The sequence below is a fragment of the Zeus faber genome (genome assembly GCF_960531495.2).
Source record: "Zeus faber genome assembly, chromosome: 18".
Classification (NCBI taxonomy): Eukaryota; Metazoa; Chordata; class Actinopteri; order Zeiformes; family Zeidae; genus Zeus; species Zeus faber.
The window spans coordinates 14,976,810-14,997,995 of record NC_137210.1 but is presented as its reverse complement, the minus strand read 5'-3'; the positions used below and the strand labels follow the sequence as shown (position 1 = coordinate 14,997,995).

At 48.5% G+C, this 21,186-nt stretch overlaps 1 protein-coding gene across 1 annotated transcript in view; it reads left to right on the top strand.

The window, feature by feature from the left end:
* Nucleotides 1-1,415, top strand: part of anos1 (anosmin 1) — a 42,288-nt gene extending 40,873 nt beyond the window's left edge. Inside the window, exon 14 of the mRNA XM_080019644.1 lies at nucleotides 136-1,415. Coding sequence (XP_079875770.1) covers nucleotides 136-194 — 59 coding nt within the window. The 3' untranslated portion in view covers nucleotides 195-1,415. The remainder of the gene's footprint in view (nucleotides 1-135) is intronic.
* The last annotated feature ends 19,771 nt before the right edge of the window (nucleotides 1,416-21,186 follow it).

The window sequence follows — 21,186 nt, the reverse complement described above, 5'->3', positions numbered from 1 at the left end:
GTGTGTGTGTGTGTGTGTGTGTGTGTGTGTGTGTGTGTGTGTGTGTGTGTGTGTGTGTGTGTGTGTGTGTGTGTGTGTGTGTGTGTGTGTGTGTGTGTGTGTGTGTGTGTGTGTGTGTGTGCACGTGCGCTGCAGGACCCAGACTCAGGCCGCACCACTCCCATCACCAGAAGCCGTCGGTAGAAAGACACTGAATGTCCAGAACATTTCATCGCCCAGTCGGGAGCAGAAGCGGCGGCTCGTGGGGTTTTCCCGTCGCACCAGGGAAGGAACGCAGTGTGGAACCAAACGCCGCCGGAGCACATCAGGAACCAGACCAGACCCGGACCAGGAACCGACCCCCGCATCTCATCAGTAACAAACGCGGCCGCGCCTTCTCTCCGGCCCCGGCACAAAATATCCCAATTCCTTTTCAAACCCCCCAACTCTGGTCTGTATAATCAAATATATACTGAAGTCTCATTTTCTGCTATTTTTCCTTCGGTAGACGCATAGTACGCTAATTTATCAATCCATTTTGTTTGCTTGTTTTTCATCCCATTTGAGCAGAAATTCCAGATATTTAACCATATCCAAACATCGATTCGAGGGATTCAATTTGGCTTTAAGGAGTGAACCCGGTTGATTAACAACATGGTGTTATTTCACGCTTATTTGGTTGACGTTTTTTTTTGTTTTTTTTTCAACATTCACAGATGATTGAAGACACTTGAACAATGCCATATAATTTGGGAAAGAAAGGAAAAAAAAAAAAAAAAAAAACATTTATTCAGAAAGACATGTAGAAATTAATCTATTTATTTTGTTTTACGGATTAAAAACAGGCGCTTAGACTTGATACTTTCTGATAAATAATATAACGAGTCGTCGTAGCCTAACCCAAAATATTTCTTATCGTACACTGCATGTAGAAGTCCATTTCATTTTGAACTGTAAATGAATTACTTGCTTCAAATTGAACGCTCGTAATGGTTTTGCATGGCAAACTTTAGCGTTCTGTTGGCATGAAATAGTGTCTGTGTTACCTCTTATGAATATGTTAGCAATATTTCATTAACGGATTAACAAAGAAAAATATATGGGGAATAATATGTAATGTTTATTAATGAAAATATAACTTGTGTGGAAATGCTGAATTGTATATGTTCTTGGCTGTAGAAATATTTGTCGTGAAAACAGTCAGTGAATGTCTATATTTATTTATGTGTATTACAAAGTTTGATTTGGATGTGTGTGTGAATGTGTATGTTTTGTTTTTTTCCTTGTTTTTGTTTTTTTGCGTGTCTAGAGTATTTTGAACCGACAAACATCTTGTAAAGACATTTTGTAAAAATGGAATTGTAAATACAGTCTTATGTTACATGTTATTTTTCCATGGTAGAAACTGTACAAACTGCTAAGTAATAAAATAATCCTTCACCTATTCCGTTGGCTGTTTGTGTAAATGAAGCCCCGGCTCGAAGCCGTCAATAGGCACGCTTCTCCTCCCCGCGTCACTATTTGGCAGAAGCGCCTGCTTGTTTTGGCCGCGGATCCCATAATGCGGTGCTTTTTCGAACACAACACGGCCACTGATGGGGCGCGGGGGCCTGAGACACGGAACTCCACGAACCCAAATAAACAGCTCATCTCACTTTACCGCCGGGGTTGGGTTTACTGTGGCGGCCCTTAACGCAACACTCGCGCCATTTTGGGGGGGAAAAAAAAAACAACAAGAAAAACCTTTTAAGGGCTTTTACTGTGCGGCAGCCTCTCACCCATATGTAAAACGTGCAAAATGTTTATGAGAAAATACAGCGTCGTTGGCATCCAGAGAGTTTATTTGCTGGATTTACATTTCGCTGTTTATTTTTATGTGTATCTGGGTTGATATCCTATCGGCTTGGCGGCACGCTGGGCGCTATATGAATTTGAAACCGGTCTCGCGTGTCGATCCCCATGAAACTAAACACTTAAATGAGGAATCCGAGCGACTTTATTTCAATATCCACCTGCAAAACTCCCGTGCGGACTTGTCATTTCTGGGGAGAGCGAAGCGTAACCTCTCGGCCGCGAGTTATTTATCTGTATTCAATGTGCTCCTTCGCTGGCTTTACTGGGTGGTCGGGTCTGGTGCGCATTGGAAATCCATACCTGCAGGGGATTTGGAACTTCTAAAAGACGCTGGCTTCGCTGAGGCCGAGCTCTGATTTTGTAACGGCGCACTCCTCCCTCCTCAGAACTCAATCCCGGGGCCGCCGTGCCCGTGAAGAGCGGGTAAGACAAATAGTTTCCCAAAAAACTCCCAAGCGTTCTGCCTACGAGGGGTAACGCCGCTGCCAAAGACTCATTTTCCTATTCGGCTGCGAGAGAATCCGTTACCGCCTGCCCGTGTGGTGTCGCCCATCTGAACCCACTGTAGGGCACTTGATATGCAATGGTACACCTTTATTTGTGTGCCGGCGGGCGTTTTTTGCATGACTGTTTATGTGTTTGTGTGTGTGTGTGTGTGTGTGTGTGTGTGCGTGCGTGCGTGTCTGTGTTTATGCGTCTGCCGGTGTATCGCCGCCTTCCTCTGCGCAAAAAGGTTTCCCCCCGGAACGGAGGTATTCCGCTGCCGTGCGGCTACAGTTATTCCCCAATTTCAGAAACGGTCAAGACCCATCCGCTACTTTCCACCGCAAGGAAGTAATTATTCTGAGCCCTGCTTTTCACACACTCAACCCCTTCAGTCAGTCAGTGCTTTGCGACTCACTTCTCAGGGATGTTGTTTATGTACAGTTCTATTATGTCACAGGAGATTAGTTCCTCTCAGTCTGTGCACGCTAATCCCCTTCTCTTTTCCAGGAGCCGGGCCAGTGTTTAGCCGGGGCTCCTTTCTGTGCGCGCCAGCCCCAGCCCCTCACTCCCATTCAGCCTGTCACCGTCCCCTCACTGCACATACCAAACACCGTGGCCCTCGAGTGTGAAAACGTGGAAACAAAGGGCCTCCAGCCTCCTTTTGAGAAAGTCTCGGAGGACGTTGGGGAGGGGCGGGGGCGGGGGTGGAGGGGGCAAAACCTCAACAATTTGGTTAAAAAAAAAAAAAAAAAAAAAAAGGAAAAGCAGTCATCAGGACAGAAATGTCTGTGATGGTGCGAGCTGAGGAAGTGGGGAGCGCTCCGGCCCCATTGTGAAAGTCCAGGGATATCGCTTTTCAAATTTGAGGAGATATTATCGAAAACAATATTATTCACTTTGGCTCTTTGGTGGAATCCCACTCAGTTAAACACTTCCCCTCCTGCCAAACTGGTGATATTTGGCCTTTTTTTTTCTTTTTTTCTTTTTAGAATAGTGAATAGTACAGTCTTTTCATCGGGGAATATCATCGATGGCGTGCTCCTCCTGCGCATTTCCTCTGACCCACCACCGTGCGTTCTGCATATTAACAGTGCAATGAGCCGTGCTTCACAATTTATCAAAATCCTGGAAGCCATCTTTTGAGGGCCAACCTAGGAGGGTTGAAAGAACAACGGTAACATTAACCCTCTGAAGAAGAGTGGAAATATCCATTTTTCTGATAGGTACAATCCCCTGTTTAACTTTGATGTAAGAAGTAAAATAATCGACTTTTCTCTTCAGGTGACTGAGATAGAAGTGCATGCCCCCCTCCCCCCATGTGAGTTTGGGGGTCAGCGAAAAATCTCCAGGCGGACCCTCGCTCTAGATCACTACCACATGGAGCCCGTCCATTTGCGCTGGCACCCCTTTTAGATATGATGATATGGAATATATTGTCTGCGAGATTGATGAAAAAAGGCGGCGGTGCCCCGGCCTCCATTAGGAGAAGCAATGCTGCTCTAATGCCGCGCCGTGGTGAGAACTCTGACCTGGCCCTGGGCTGCTGCATGTTTCTGGTTAGGCTCTGGTGCGGGGGACCGGGCCCACGACACATGAAAGGGCCGCGTCTGTCAGGCCGCGAGGATGTTCAGTCGAAAGTCTAATGAAGAACAGAACACGTGCGCTGACCTGAGAAACACGCACGCCATGCACGTTATGCAGCGGAGGAGAGCGGTATTGTTGCCCGGGAAGGTGCTCCAGGGGAAAAGTGCCTTATTGTCGATGAGGTTAAAAGGGGCGAAAGTAAAACTCCTGTAGTTCTTGCAACTAAGCCAAATTTCTCAATCATTGGGAGTCAACCTGAGTGATTGGCATCATGGGAAAAAGCAGTGCAGTATGCTGTAATAACACCAATAAGTTAGACTAACCCATCCATTATTAGCCGTGCCCATACTATTGAATATATATTATTTTATTCATCATGTATATATATATATATTCATATTTATATTTATACCCAGTCAATATTTGCACCCCTATTGCCATTTAGCCCTTTTTACAGCCTTTTTTGTTTGTAATTTATCTCTACCAGGTGAAAAGAGCACCAACGTATATTCCATATTTATTGTATTTCTTATTTTTTTAAACTGTTGGGCATTCCTTTTCTATGCTACTTGTCTGTCTGCACTACAACGCACCAACTACCGGTATGACCATGACAAATTCTCCGCATGTGAAATGTACTTGGCCCAACAAACATCAATTGACCCAATATTGAGAGGTGAGATTCAGCTGACTGCCGCCCAATGGGGCAATCGCTACGACCACGTTCCTCAGCGGCACAATCACTTTTTAAATTTTTTGAATTTTTTCAAGTTTTCCTTTAAGCGTGGATCAGACTTAGGCGTACATCTTGAAAAAGCACATGCTCTGGGAATAAACCTCTTCTGCCTTTCATTTGCGTTTCCCTCTCCGTGGCTCCGCGCTGCACATGGTCCATTAGAGTCAGTGCTGGCAGAGCGTTTCTTTTCCGTCTATTTAGGGCTGAACTGGAAGATTCACCGCCTCAAATTATCTGTTGCTGAGTCTGGATAACGCCGTAATAGAAGGACCTGGCTATCGAGAAAAAAAAAAAAAAGGTTCGAGGGTCCTCCCCATCTCCGCCATCCCTCCACCTACGGAGCGTTTTCCAGGCACTCCGTTAGAAGGTGGCGGGCGCTTTGCAGGGGGTGGGGGCTCAGGTCAAAGGTAAAGACGAGGTCCACCGAGAACCCCAGTTTGTGTTTGTGTTTACTAAGAGAGCATCCCCCGAAGAGCCACCCCCTCCCAGATCCCCTCTCTCCTAACCAAACATCCTTTCTCCGCGGGCCGGACGAAGTGAAGAGATCATGCCTGGAAGTGGCATCCATCCTGGTAATAGCTTCTCATAATCCCTCTGATTAGCGCTAATCCCCTTAATGTCGCTTCCTGAGAGTAAACAAATATTGACCCGGGTGACCTGTAGTCACGATTGACACGATGACATTAGGAAGGTCTTCTGCTGCCGCAGAGCCCCCGATCCGCTGCCGCAGACTCCACAGAAGGGATGTGGTCCAATGTTACGGTGACTCGAAGACGACGCCGTTCGCTATTTGAGGTGAATTCCTCCGCCGGCTACCCTCTTCAAACGACCCGGGTGATTACCGACGTTTCCAAACCTTCCTCCTCGCGGCACCCAGGGGGGCGACTTCCCCTTCCGGCGTCGTTCGGGTTTTCGCCGTTAAAGTTCTCCCGCGGAGGGGGCGGGGGGGGGGGGGTTGGACAGCGGCCAAGCCCTCGGAGGCGAGGTTCACAGGTCAGCGGGCGCCGGGGAGGACGGGCCCCGGGGTCCCGCAGCGGGGAGGGTCAGGAGCCCCGGGGCCGCGGAGACAAGGAGAAGGGGTCAGCGGGGTCGAGTTCAGAGGGAAATCCACGCGGGAGGACGTCGGAGGAGCCGAGGGTGAACAGAAACGTCCTTCACTCCCCTCCAGCTGAAGGCGCGTCGCTCGCCCGGGTGTTGACCGGGGGGGGGGTCTGAAAGGTGTTAATTACATTAGGCCGCGTCGGCCCGACGACAGCTGCTTATTTAAAGGTTTGGATCATTTTCGGGATAATTTGGCCCGTAAAAGATGTTTTTTCGCCACCTCGGGTTGCAGTTTGTTTTGTTAATTAGCGTTTTCTGTGTCGGAAAAAGGGCGGAGGAAAATGTGGTGTGAAGATTGTTTGCAGGTTTTGAAGAAGTGGCATTTTCGGTCTTTTTTTTTTTTTTTTTTTTCCCTGGCCGGAATTTGGCTAACATGCTGTGTCAGATTCCATTCAAGAACATTCAGTCAACGATTCTGATTATTTGATACTGGTGAAGTCCAATTGGCTGCTAGACAGGCGACTTAGTTTCACATTACATCTTGTTTACACCTGATAATAAATACCTATTTGTTTCCCTGAGCCTTTTGTGCATCCCATTAAATCTGATTTCTTGTAACGGCCGATCCAAAAACCGGGAGCCGAGAGGGAGAGCCCTGAAATCGATGAAACTATAAAAAGAACAAATTAAATGTCAAAACGAAAATTCAATTACAAAATCCATTGGAAACAAAAAAGGCCCGGGTTCGCGAGCAGAGTCCAAATGATTGACTCCGCTAATAAAACAGCATCGGGGCAATATGATGTATTTCATATCGTAGCGAGACGCTGATTCTAAACACATCACGGGCAAAGCAAACACTGGGCTCTGACAAAACCACATTGTTTATAAAATATATTTCATCTTGCCCCTGTGTGTGTGTGTGTGTGTGTGTGCGCGCGCGCGTGTACGTGCGCGCATGTTTCTTTGTGTGTGGGTGTGTGTGTGTCCGTGTGTCTGTGCTCCAAGGCTAAGAGCTCATTTCCACCCTGATGATCACAGGCACCATTGATTGTTATGCTGACGAGCGGCCGGGTTCTGCCCGTGGCACACACAGAGAATCTGGACATGTTTAACGCACTAAGCACTACACTTTTATGTTGTTTCTTTTTTTTTTTTCCTTTCTTTCTTTCTGTCTGTCTTTCTTTCTTTCTTTTTTTTTTTTTTTTTACACTGGTATGAAGTTGAATTCTGATGTTCGGGGCAGCTGGCTCTCATTAAGAAAACATGATGTCAAACAGAGGGCCGCGGCTGGTGAAAGTCAAATCCTGACTCCCTCACCCCTCTGGTCGATCCTCCAGAAAGCCGTGGGGTTCTTCTGGTGCCAGCCAGAGACACCGTGAGGCGTTGAGACTCCAGAGCGGTTTTGATACCGCCGAGGAACGTTCCAACGAAAACATTCGCTGGAATGTGGACGAAGAAAAAAAAAAAAAAAAAAAAAAAAAAACAACGTGAGCGATCGTATGAGAAATGATATGCAATACTTCTGGGTAAGTCTGGTTATTTCGCTCGGTGTGTTCGGGGGAGGAATTAAAAAAAAAAAAAAAAAAGAAGCCGCGACTTTCATGACTTGAATTTATGACATCGGCGGCGGTGGAGCTGCGTTTTGCTGCGTCTCAGGATCGCGCTCGGAACCGGAGGCCGGGGGCCATGTTTGTCTCCGGCGGCGGAGAGGGGCCGGAGGGCGACGCGGCATCCGCCATAACTCACGGCGCGGGGCGGTGTTTTGGACGACTCCGCCGCTCTCGCGGCCATGCGCTCCTCCACATGTGCGCCCCGGCTGTTTCTCCCCCGGAGCAACATAAATAATTTGACTAATGCGAACGTTAAAAAACGATATTCATACCGGGGACGTATTGTGTTATCGCAAAACGATGCAACATTAAACAGCTTTTCAAAAAAGGTGCGGGCCGTCGACTGGGAGGAGGAGGAGGAAGAGGAGGACGAGGAGGAAGGAGGTTGTTAGCGGCGGCGTCGCCATAAATCCCGGTTTGGACGCACCGTTGCGTTTATGCCTTTTTGGAGCTTTTACATCGCAGCATAAACAGTTCCGTTTGCGTTGAGGTGCCGAGCGCGGCCCCAGATTTAGGCCCGCGCGGGGACAGGCCCGGTGCGGCGGAGCGGCCCGTAAACACTTTTACGGCGCTCCAGCCGAGCCGAACATATGGGATACGTGTTAGAGGCCGGGGTGCGCGGCGGCGGCGGCGGCGGCAGGGAGGGAAACCATCTTTCCTCTGACCGCTCTGCGGCGAGAGGCAGTCTGATCCCCCCCGGGTGATTGACACGATCGCACGCTTCACCTGCGGCGGGTGGCGCGTTCACATCGACCTGGACAAAACCGCTCCGATCCCCCGTAGCATCGTGTGCAGGAACCCGCTGGACGACCCGCTGAAAGAACCCCCCCCCCCCAAATCCTAAAAGCCCAATCAGAGCGACTGCGTCGGCCGCGTCGACGAGACCGTTTGAGTCGCCCCCGTGTCCCGCGAAACCCCTGAGTCATTTGGCTCCGCCGCGGCTTCGATAACCGCAGGTTTTGTGGGCGGTTATTTTCGGTGCCGCTGAAAAAAAGGCACCAACAGATAGAGTCACGACTCAGATGTGCTAAGCAAACAAACCTCTTTTTTTTTTTTTCTCTCTCTCCCCCATTTTCCTTACACGCAGCGTTCTTCTCGGATTGCCGGTGCTGTGTTTGGACAGCGTCCCCGTTCCCACATGTGTGACTGTATAATTTGACGCCGTTGCCAAGGTCCCCCCCTCCCCTCCCCTCCCCCGTCTAAGCTCCGCTCATCTCCGCGCTCATCGAAAACTTCATGTTCAGATTCCTTCAAAGCGGCGCGTCGACGACAATGAAATATCGAGCGGCTTAAACCACCCGATTGGAAACAGCTCCGCCGACGTGCAAACCGAGGCGCTGGGCGGACTTTCGTCGCTCCGTTTTTTTTGTTTTTTTTTTTTCGTCCGACGAAAAAAATAAAATAAAAAATAATCGAGAAACCTGTTTGAAATATCAGAGTCATTTCATTAAAACGGATTGACAGTCCGGTGAGTTCCTGTCGATGCGGCGGTTTCGGGAGAGGAGTGTTTTTGATTCCTCCCGGGGAGAATCCTTCACCTCCGCGGCGGCGGCGGCGGCGGCTCCTTCTTTTTTTTTTTTTAAATATTCCAACACCGCCTTTCATCTGCTCCTCCGAGCGGGGGGGGGGGGGCGGGCGGCCCTAATGCGCCGCAGATCCTCCCTGGCTCTGGCGATATTTAACCATCATCGCTTTAGCGGTTTTCTCGGAACGGACAACCAATCAATCACAGTGGTACTCACAAGCGAACTAACTACTACGTTGCCTCCAATTAGGGTCAAGCGGCCTTTCTGCCGCGCGGCCCGTACCGACGAACGGTTCGCTCGCGTCCGCAGAGACGCCGACCCAGGCTCGCAGACGCGCGCGCGGTGCCTCGATCGCTCTCGGAGGTCGAGCGACCACAGACCTCGGCGACTCAGATCCAGCGACGAATGAGCCAAAGCGAACCGATAGGTGCATGGGACGACGGGTTTCTTTTCGACGCGCGCACGCACGCACACATTGTTGACTTAATTAATTTGTCTGAATCAGAAAACGGGAAGCGGTAGTATGTTAAAAGATAATACCCAAGCAAAACAATTTGTTAACCAACCGCCCCAGCGGTCACCGTGAAATCCTCCCGTGGGAGACGTCTGCGTCTCTCCGCGCGATCTGTCTTTCATAGACGACCCAGCGCCGCCTGCCAAGAATAGCACTCCGGCTGACGTGTCTGGCTCTTGTTAGCGGTAGATAGGTTCAATTTTTTTTTTTCTTTCTTTCTTTCTCAAGCTGCGTGTTGTGTACTGTTGCGGCCGGTGCGTGTGTGTGTGTGTGTGTGTGTGTGTGCGCGATTCCTCAGCGACGGCGATGCGTGGGACCCCGAAATGACACACCTCCAATCTACTGATGCTCTGCCAGCGTGCGTCATCCCCTCCGCTCCCCGAAGAATGTCTTTGAACGGTGTCACAGGCAATCGTCTTCATTGCGTGTCACTCCTTCTCAGAAAGCTGGTCGCTCGTCTCGTCCGACTTCCAGCCGAGTGTTTACAATTGAGCATTTCTTTTAATATGTTGTTTTAATATTTGCAGTCTGCTGTGTCTGTTTTTCCTGACTTGTGTCTCACACACGCGCGCGCGCGCATGCATGCGATTCTAAAATAAAAGCCTCGTCTGGAATTTATCACGGACGGCATCTTCTTATTTATTTATTTATTTATTTTTTTCTTCCCCCCAGATCGATGGGGTCTTTGTGTTTTAACCAATTAGATACAGACTATGTGCAGTGATTAAATTGAGTTACATTTCCATGCTGACTTCATCTGGAATAATATTCTCCCACAAAGAATGTGCCCTCCTTTTTGCCCCCCCCCCCTACCCCTCACTGTTTTCTTTCCCACTTTGAATAGACAGAAATCTGCGGATCTCCCCCAAGTCCCTAGTCACCCAATGTGTGTTTGCCACCCGGTTCAGAGAGACCAACTCTTTTAATTGAGCCATTGTCTCGCATGGTGGGAATATTTACGGGCCGTGCCATGGGCGGTGTGTTCTCGTGGCGAGTCACTGTTGGTCCAACATCTCAGATCCTTCAGCCCATAATTGAATAGATTTGTGGGGTTGATTGATGTTTCGAGGAGGTTCCCTCCCTCCTTTAAATATTCATGATCCTGTGGCCTGCAGTGGTGAAACGAGAAGCCGGAGCAAACCTGTGGACAACAATGGCAGGGGCTGCTTCTAATTACTGTAAGACCATTCGTGGAGCAACCATCCTCAATCCACAACCACCTCTTCCTCCTCGTCGCTGGTGGACTCCACCTAATGGCGGGCGCTCGGACCCAGATAGAGGGGAAAAAGGGAGGAGCGGCTCCTCTTCACTCCGTCAAAATGGGAGGTCACAGCAGAAGCGGCGGGAGGTCGAAAGTGTGCGAGAGTTCGCAGAAGTCATGTCCAGCTTCGTTTGGCGGCCTCATTTCGGGGGGAGAGGCGAACGTGATCCCGCCGCCACTCGAAGCGCTTCACTCCTGTTACCGGCGTCGCCCCTGGCCCCGCGTCGCCGCCGCTCAGCCACTTCGCTGGCACTTCAGTCCCGGCAAATCCCACTTGAAATCCGTCCGTCAAACTCGGATTGTCACTCATGACACCGCTCTGAAATTGCCAACACACCGAGGAAGAACCTTCTCGTCAGAGGAATCCTGCGGCGGTCTGGATCGATCCGTTTCGACTGCGACGCCCAGCACCGTCGTCCTCCTGGTGGATGAATGACCATACATGCATACCACGTCGAAACAGAAACGACGGAGGAGCATCCAAACCCCAATATCCGGAAAAAAATAATGATTGTGAGGATATGGGACGTTAGAGGTGGTGAGAGGTGCCAACCCGGGCGGGAATACCGTTTTTTGGGGGTTTTTTTATTGACAGCGACCAGAGCAAGAAGCAAGCCTCATCAACTCCCGCCGCAAAATCGGGGGATGGTATTTTAATTGCTGGCGGGAATCGATTGAACTGTCAACTAAAATAAAAAATTGGGAGTAAATTAAGACCGAGCTGCGAGGTGAGGTTTGCATGAAACGGCGTCGAAATGAACCAGAAGGGGAAAAAAAACAAAACCCAAAGCTTCCATTTTTTTTTTTTTTTCCCATCTGAATTACGTGCATCAGTGGATCCCCAGCAGCACCTTTGAAGTGAGAACTGAAATGGAGTCAAGCAAAACACCCCCAGGGGCCTATTTGGTTTTTGGGGGAAAATAAACATTTGCCAAGTCTGGTCTTGCGCAACCAAATACTGTACACAGAGGTCTGGGAAAACTGCCAGTAATATTTCTACGACATAATTAAAATGATAGGTATTGGGAGACGAGCCGGTCTGAAGGTGGTGATGATTGCTCGCTGACTAATTTAGTCTGGGATCGCGAGCGAGCACAAGCACCGCGACATGCCCAGTAAAATATACACGTTTCGATTTTTTTAGTGGAGGCAAGTGATAGCTTAAATACTTATACTTCACATTATGCCATTTCGGTCAACTGTTATGAGCTTCACTCTGTCTCCCCCTCGTTTTTTATGGAGGGAAAATCAAAAATTAAACCAATTTTGAGAAGTCTGGGGTAGGTCTCAAGCTGTGTTTCTAATTGTGGGCCGCTGGGGAAAAGCTGTTTGGAAGTAGTGTATCTATAAAAGGAAATGTCATCAATCATATCACATGATTGATAATATAAAGTCTATAGTATAAATATACTTTAAAGTGAAACACAGTGTCGTTTGACTTGGAAATAAATCGTCAAACCCCTTATCTGCGCCTTATCAACAACAAATTTGCCCTTTGGGTCCGTTTCAGGAAAGCCTCCCCAGAACGGGGAGATAAAAATCTTTCTTTTTGACTGAAGACACATTTTTATCTTTTTTTTTTTTTTTTCCCCCCAAACTCCCACACTTCAACCGCTCGCAGTGTCCCGGCAACGCTTGCTGATTTATTGCATCTTCAGATTCACAATCTGGGGACAAATTGGTCCCCTCAAAAATGCACGAACATCGCTGTGAACCCCCCCCCCCCCCTCCGCTGCTATTAGATGGAAATCAAATCCTGATGTTGCAGCACGAGGGGAATGCGGGCACGGTCATGTCAGTGCGGATTTAGGCAGATGCCATGTTTTATGACCTGCAATACTGTTACTAATTTGGGGACATTTGATATGGTGGATTTCATTAGAGGAGGCACAAATGGAGTGGCCCGCAGTGCAGTTTCTCTGGAGGTGACAAAGACGCACCGCGCTCTGAATGGCCGGGATAAGCATCTTCTCCAACTGGAGGAACAAAAGCATTGTGAGGCAAAGCAGGCGGCCATGCCAAAACACTCTTAAAGAGGCATGAACTGGCAAGTCCCCGATCTCCACATCTTGAGGAATAATCACTCCCTTCTGGACGTGTTTATGAGGGCAGGGGGGCCTTGGCTGTGATGCCTGAACGACACGGTGGGGAGGAGGCGGCGCATCCGAGCGTCCTCGGCTCAGAATGACCGGGGCCTCGCTGCAGCGCCGGGCCTGATGTGACGTGGGGCTGTCATCGTTAAAAAAAGAAAATCATTTTGGGCTCATAACAAATGTTTTGTGGAGATGCTTTTGTTTTTTACTGCCCTAGTCGGAAAATATGTTATTTGAAGGATCGGTTCGTTATTTTTCAACCCATCCTTTATTCAAATGGCGGTTCCCATCATTTATAGCCCCTCTGCTGCAGCCTCTCACTGTGCTTGAATGCAGTCCACTGTGTATTTTTCTTTGCATTTTTATCATCATAAGAGTCATATCATATTTTATTAAAAATGATTTTGCCGTAAATCAAGAGTCTGATGTGGGCTATACAGTTGGCTGCCAGCAGGATGCAGCGCAACTTCCTGTTTCTAGTCTCCTACGTTAGCACGGATGTAGCCCAAACATCTGATTTGCGGAAGTTCAAAGGAGTCTGAACCCTGAAAAACCTGATGAAATGCAGCGTTTGCGACCATTAAAAAGCATACAACAAATAAAGACTTATATTCGGAATTTCTCATTTTTGAAAAGGAGACTGACAATTTTTATTTATTTTTTTACTTTAAGGCCTGGCTTGAATAATGGCCAACCTATGCTTTGAGTCAGTTTCTTCACTTTCTTGTTTTTATTTGGAAAACGTCAAATTCACATTATTTTAGAATCATGGACATTGCATGGACAATGATGCGCACAAGTGTACAATCAAATACAGCAGCAGAGAACAGTACTATCATTTTGTATGCACACTTTTAAAATTTTTACAATTATTTGTGGGTAAAACAATCTGCTTATAAAAGAACAGGGGGAGCTTTCAGGGGGAGGTAAAGTAATAAATTACTTTTAAATGTTCATGCATTCTTTTCACAGGTTTAATGCTTTCACACAGTTTAATGTACTCACTCCATTCTTTTCTGGATTCTGAGAGAGGAAGACAGTTTCTCCATTATCTTACCCCACATTTTCAAGGTAATTACTTCTCCCCTTGAAGAAGAGGAGAGGAAAAAACGTCCATTCAACGTTTCAATTCTTAACGTAGAATAAGGCATTTTTCCTCATGGATTTCTGACGGAATCATAACCGACAGGGTAGCATTAAAAGTAATTTATCCCAGCATAATTCTCTGGTGCCAGCTTAGCAGTAAAACTTTTTGTCCCTCGGAGCAGAAATATTGTTTTGTCCGGAGACATAAAGAGGAAAGCTGGAGCCAACACCTCGGCGATCGGGGCACCATCCTGTGAAAAGCTCTCTTTCCTGATTCAGGCCAAGGCCAGAGCCAAGGAGACGGCTTCCATTCAGAGCAGCCTTGGGCGCATGCTTTCATTAAATAAAGCAGCGGGAAGTCATAGGATCTTTTTTTAAATTTTATATATATATATATATATATATATACATATATATATATATATATATATATAAAGGGCGAAAACAACCATCTATTGGGTTTCCATTTGAATCCGTAGAAGCCGATTCAAAGGAATTACTTACATATCACAAGACAAAAAACAAAAAAAATGTTCCGTTGGTTTGGCGCATGTCATTCGAGCGGTAGACTGTTTGTTTACAAGTTACCGCAGGATTAGGACAGGATGCGTTTATTCCCGACTTGAGGTTCAGATACTTCCATGTCAGAGGCAGGGTACACGGACGCGGGGTCCACCCGTCCTCCGACGGCCCTCTTTCGAGGCCGGCGGAGATGGTGAGAGCGCACGGACGTGGAGGGGATTTGCGATTCCCTTTTATGATTTCGGCGGCATTGTTTATGTCTGAGCTTTCGGGATCCTCTGAGGAGTTCTGGGGGAGGCCAGGCATGTGTTTGTTTGTCAGAAGGCCATTTATAATAGATCCATATTTCAAAACAACGTGAGTAGCATCAAAGTGTTTATCGGAATTATTACAGTCTAGTCAGAACAACCCCCCTTTTGATTATGTTACAATCGGAGAATGTGCATTGAAATGCACCGGGGAAAAAAACAACACTTAGAAGACCAGGATCAAGGATTTGGTGAAATGTAATCTGTTTAGAGGACGGAGTTTACGGATTTTTCTTGATGGATCTACTAGGTCGTCCGAGCGGCGACGGTCCACTTTCGTTTTTTTTTTGTTGTTTTTTTTTTTCTCTCGAGCCGCCACACGCGCTGCGTTTAGTTCCTGATTCCTTTTCTTCTGATTCGCGTTCGCGTCGGGGAGTGCTCGCGCGAGAAGCCGGACGGATGAAAGCGGCTCCGCGATCCCGCTCCCCGGGAAGGGCAAGGTGGGTTTATGTGTCTCTTCAAGCTCGTTAAAAGCCAAAGGAGAATGTCAAGGAAAGGAACACATGTGGATATATCATTCCCGCCGGACCAAACTGGAGTTTAAGAGGCGAATGTGCTCAAACGGCCTCTGCCAAAGAAATTCACGAAGGCTATTGCATTCGATATATTTTATTAAATATGAGAAATATTTCGCAACGGACTTTGCCAATGATCTGGGATGCTTTAAAAGATTTCCTGGAACAGAACTCGGAAGTGCAATAAAAAACACTCCTGTTATTGTTAACGTTAAGCGCCGTGGATAATATCCTAATATCCAATCGGCCATTGATTTGGTAGCACCGTTGCAAAAAATCGAATCAAGAATAAACTTTGTAAAAGAGACTGTTTACATTTTTTTATTATTATTAGTCCATAACAAATGAATGATGATGTCGTATACAAAAAAGTTTGAAAGCGAGTCTGAAGTCAAGGAAAACGAGCCGAGAGTCCGCGGTCGGAGGCCGTGTGATGGAATGCAGGTTATGGGCTATTTGTGTTTAGATTCGCCGTTATTTGTGGTTCATGTCTAGAACAGTTCCTGTGCTGACATTTACAAGGGCCGTGATGAATGTGGACGGTTGTAGCAGGTTTTGTCATTTAACGGTGAAGCCACTCATTACGGTGAAGGGCATGTTGGCAGCCGGACGCCGACCTGCGCTAACATCTTCCAGTTCCCTCCAGCAACAGCAACCGAAACACCACCGCGACGCGGCTCAAATTAGTTTTCCTAATATATCAGCCCAACCTTTGACCACATCGAGTACAGCCGGCAACACTACAATCACGAAAACCCAGAGCTTTGATAGGGAAATAAGAAATGTCATCGACCCCTGAGCTTCCCATCGCGCCGGGCGGCTCCAATTGTGCAAATGACGCTGATGGTAATCGCTCGCAATGTGAGGGTGCTGAGTCATGTTATGTCTTATTTGAATTTAATTTGGAGCTAGAGGTGTTATCGCAAACAGGCCAAGAATGGATAAAACGCTGTTCGCGAGTGTCTCTGGAACCAATTTCCCGTAATGTCGGAGCCTCGGCGGGGAGGTGTGGATGGGGAGGCGAGCGCCATCGCCGTCATGGAGAGTCCCTCTCTCTCCCTCTCTCTCTCTCTCTCTCTCTCTCTCGCTCTCTCTCTCTCTCTCTCGCTCTCTCTCTCTCTCTCTCGCTCTCTCTCTCTCTCTCTCTCTCTCTCTCTCTCTCTCTCTCTCTTTCCGCCAACTGTCCGCTCGGCATGCCTCCTCGAGCGGGAAGCGCTTTAACCTTGAGGGCAAGGCACTGCCGAACATGTGCAAGCAATTTGTATGGAATACATAAAGGGATGATTTTATGACAGTCAGAGCAGCTGCTCCAGGCTTTGCTGTTGGCTTCCAAGATGCATCTTTGTAGAAAGGGGGAGAGAGCGGCGAGATTCTAAATGGCACCGGGGCCTCGGGGGGGAGTCAAAACATAACTCCACAAATCGCGTTGTGACGCAACACAAAACCCTTCTACACCAGTGATTCACAATCTGGGGTGCGAGACCCCCACAGGGGGCCCCCGGAGACCGCTGGTGCGGGCGGGGGGGGTTCGGGAGGCTTTGGATGATTTGAGGCATAGTTTTCCTAATAGTCAAATATTGACTCATTGAGTGTTAGTTCATTGTAACAAAATCTATGAAGATGTGTTTTCATGTATAATGACCGCCAACGTTGAATTGTGTGTATCGTGTGAACAATTACTCAATTGAGAATGCCCATGCAGATATGTGAAAAATATGCCTTAAATGTCTGATCACCATTCAACATCAATCCTAAAACGGTGCCTGTGTGATGGTTTGAAGGTTACTTTAAAATTCACAGCCTCATATTGAAGAAAGGGAAATATTTGAAATGTCTTACATTGTGAGTAATGGATCGTAAAGCTTTGCTTCCATAGCAAAGTGTTTTTTGTTTTCTTTTTTTTTGGGGGGGGGGGGGGGGGGGTGGATCGGTCTATTATTCACAGTCTTACAGCTGTCTACATATTTTTCATCCCGGTTCAACCTTTCATAGCACCACAATATCTATACCAAATATGAAATTCATAAAAAGATAAACTGTGGGCTGACACCAGATTTCTCATTCGCCTCTTCGTGTCAGACGCGCCTGCCAGTGCAGGTACAGATTAAAGATCTGCTCATTTCCTGTCCCTGAGCCAAAGAGCAGATGGATTCCGCATTAAAAGACATGAGACCCACCGATGGGTGCGCATAAGAAGCTAAAAGGGCAGGATTTAGTGGTCATCCCTTTAGGTAGCTGACAGATTTAGCGTGCCATGATTTCCCTCAGGCCTCCCTGACCCAAAGGCAGTTGGAAAGTGGACTTACAATATGGTCAAATTGCCATTTTGACTTTTAGTTCTGATTAGTTCCGTATTTTGAGGCGGAGCATTTGAAATAATCCTACGGCCTCCGCAGAACAGAAAGTCTCATGCACCTGAAAGCTGAGGTTGCAGTGCTCATTAACGTGCTTCACGACAACGTGACTGAGCCTTATTGCCGTCATTTGTAATACTTAACGACAGTAAACCTGTCACTGGGAAATTGCTTCAGAGAAATTTGCATTGGGTGCATATGTATGGAGGATCTCTGTGTTTCGCCCGTTGTTAATATTAATGAAGGTATGGGAGAGAGATTATCTAATTCCGCGCAGGAAAAATAAAAAAATCGTTACAGGGGCTGAGATCACAACATATTGTCAGACATCTGTTCGACCGGACTTATATGAGACGGTTGAAATTGGCCGGGGCGGCGGAGCCAAGCAGAGCTGTGAACTAAATCTAGCACCGCACAGTGACTCGTGGCATATTGTCATCCAAGAATACCACATAAAACCAAATAGTTCTTATATAGCACTGCTGTCCCCTTGGTTTTAGGTTGGGGTTTCGAAGCTTGTAAAGTGGATACCAAAGCCCCTTTAAGAGAGTCTGCGGCCTTGGGGGTTAAGGTAACAGCTAATTGTTGCGCCGGTGTCCTACGGATATTCACCGTGAGCTCATGAATTGAGCATGTGACTTATGTGTCCGGCCACATCCCCTCCATCTCCTCGTGCGGCCGGCAGGGCTGTGATTTATAGCTGGACAGTGGCCTGAAGAGGTGTTGGATTCAATGAAATACAAGGGAAGGACATCTGGAAAGCCTATTAGCGCTCTCTTCGCAGCTCGGGCCGATTTGATAGCGCGAGCGTGGAACCGAGATGGGAAGAGCGCTCCGACACCAGGCGCTGTGTGGTTTCTTTCCCATCGAACGGCAACGTGCGAAACCAAGGTTACTCACATATTAAGCAGATCTGTTCTAACGGTCCTACTTAGAGCGCCAGGTGAGCTAACAAGGCCCCGTAAATGTGCCTTCTCGGTGCAGCCTAATGTGTCCCAGATGTACAGAGCACTTCAGTCGCGTTGGCGTCCTTGGTTTGGGGCGGCGGGGGGAAAATCTCCGGCGGGATCGTTGGGTTCTATCTACCTCCACGTCTAAGGGCGTTGCAGCGCGACACCGCCAGTGTTGAGCAAAGTCGATCTAATCAGGGGATAATTGGTAAAGAAAGAGCGTCGACGGCGTCTCCGCGCCGCGGTCCGGAGGGAGGCGCGTTGAAATACAACCCCCCGTCACCATTCATCCTCAAACCCCACCGCCCGACGCAACAATGACTCGCGCGCGGTCTGCTTTTCATTTGGGTGAATTACCTGTGGGAGACCAGCAGACGTCTCCTGAGTGGCTCCGTGTGTGTTCCCCATCACCCCCCCCCCCCCCCAGAGCCGTCTCATTAACGCGGCACCTAGTGAGGACCTCCTCCGTCCAGCCCGAGACGACGGCGAGGGGCTGCCGGGTGCCCGGCCATGATGACTCAGGCCCTTCGCCGTCCGACCGCTTCCGCTGGTCCAGGCTCCACTCCCTGTCTGAACTGTCTGCTGCCTGGACCCTAGCAAGTGGATTGTAATGGAGGAGGCACTTGAGAGAGAGAGAGAGTGTGTGTGTGTGTGTGTGTGTGTGTGTGTGTGTGTGTGTGTGTGTGTGTGTGTGTGTGTGTGTGTGTGTGTGTGTGTGTGTGTGTGTGTGTGTGTGTGTGTGTGTGTGTGTGTTTGTGTGTGTGTGTGTGTGTGGGTGTGTGTGCAGTACGAGGAGGGAGATAAAGTGCCAGGGAGGCTGAGTGGTCTTTTATGAGGAGGGCAAGCAGTCATGAGCGTTTCACAGGAGATACCGACCTTAAGAGGATAAGACGTTACATCCAGTCGGGATTCTTTGTTTGTTTTTATCTTTCTCTCCATACATCTTCCAAAGTTAGACTAATTGTAAGGCCTAGCCGAGCGGGAGATGATTATCGTCTCTCTTCTCCTTTTGTGGAATCAGATATTACGTCGAAGCATGACTGACTGCGGGGGAAAAGGTTAATCGCTGAACCAACAGTAGGGTGGCTACTTCCTATGGCCCGCTTATAAGTCCAGGCGTCATCTCACCAGGGTGTGTCTTGTGTCATTTGTATTTCATTAAAGCAAGCTGTGTGACATCATTGATTTCTCCGTAAAAAAATAGGACTTTTCCATGATGCCAGCTCATCGGGTGGGTGGGTCGGGGCGGGGGCGGGGGTGGGGGTGTGGGTGGGGGTGGCGGTGGTGGACGTCTCACCCATCAGGCTCTGTCAGGAGCTGTCAGAGGCTGTCAGAGGACAGGATCCAGACCCTGGACCAGGAGGGGCCGGGCCGGCCAGCTGTCACCTCTCTGACACTGGCTGAGACCATCCATCTGGCTGAGAGAGGCCCACCACGGGTGGAAAGAAACTCGCCAGACCCCGCTCTCGGCTCACACACACACAGACACACACACACACACACACACACACACACACACACACACACACACACACACACACACACACACACACACACACCGACGCAAGAATGCAGACGGCCAGGCACGTCTGCATGATGCACACACAGAGACACAAACGCGCAATGTGATGCATGCATGCACACAGAGGCATCACGATAAGGAGACATTTTGACTAATCACCTGCTGCGTCGGCGGCCCCTGTCCACATAAATCACACCGTCACTGGGAGACACCGGGGGACACCGATGTGGCAGGCGACCGCCGAGCGCAGCCAACGCAAACAAACAAACAAATTAATGTCAAGCGCTCAACTCACACAAACATACAAAGCTGTTTGCAGGTGCTCACTTGCTTCGCAAAAGCTCCGCGACTTTGAACACCGGCCGGCAAGAGCCTTTGGCGGCGATGGCAAAGCCCCTCCAAGTTTAGACACGCCGCTCATCCACGCCAGCCTCCACGGGGGTATTTTTACTCCCGCGATACCGACGCGGCTGAAACGACCTCAAAGTGCAACGGCCGAGCACCCCGGCACTTTCTGGCGGAGCGGGGAAGATCGATGTGCGCCGTGCGACATATGGAGAACATTTGGAGACACTCAGACTTGGAGAAATCCAGAGTCCCACCAGAGCGCCCGCAGATGGTTTGCGGTGTATCTTTGCCTCGTGGGTGTGATGATGGCTGGAGTTATAGAGTAGAGTTACCCATCTGCAATTACCAGAGAACTCTCTGAATGAAGGCTGTGAATAACGAGCGAGGTGGTAATTGCTCCTGCACAGGTCGGTTGACTGAAAGACACAGTAAGTATACGGTTTGGTTGATAAATTGGACGTTGTCGATGCCGAGCTCACTCTTAAGTGCTATAAAATAAAATGAGATAGTATGTTTGTGTCGTACGCCGATGAGCGTCTTTTGGTCGGTTTGACTTTGTAGTGCTTAGCCACAGTTTCCCTCCTCTTTAAGCGGTTCATCCGTTGTTTCACAGTGTCTCTCTCCCTCTCCCGTGCTCATTCTGAATCTGAAGTTATACTCCCAAAGTGGTTTTAATTTTGAAACCTGGCAGGCGTCGGCATACCAGTCTGGAAATCTTTATTTAGTAATTGCTGTGAACAATGTCCCTTGTTGTCGGTGGAGGAGTCTACGGGGGGCCCTGGCGACTGTGGCTGCGAGCCATGCCATCTTATTGGCATGAAGACACAGCACCCGTAAATACACCACAATTACCTAGAGAGGTGGTGCCAAGGCATTTTTTCCAGCTATTATCAG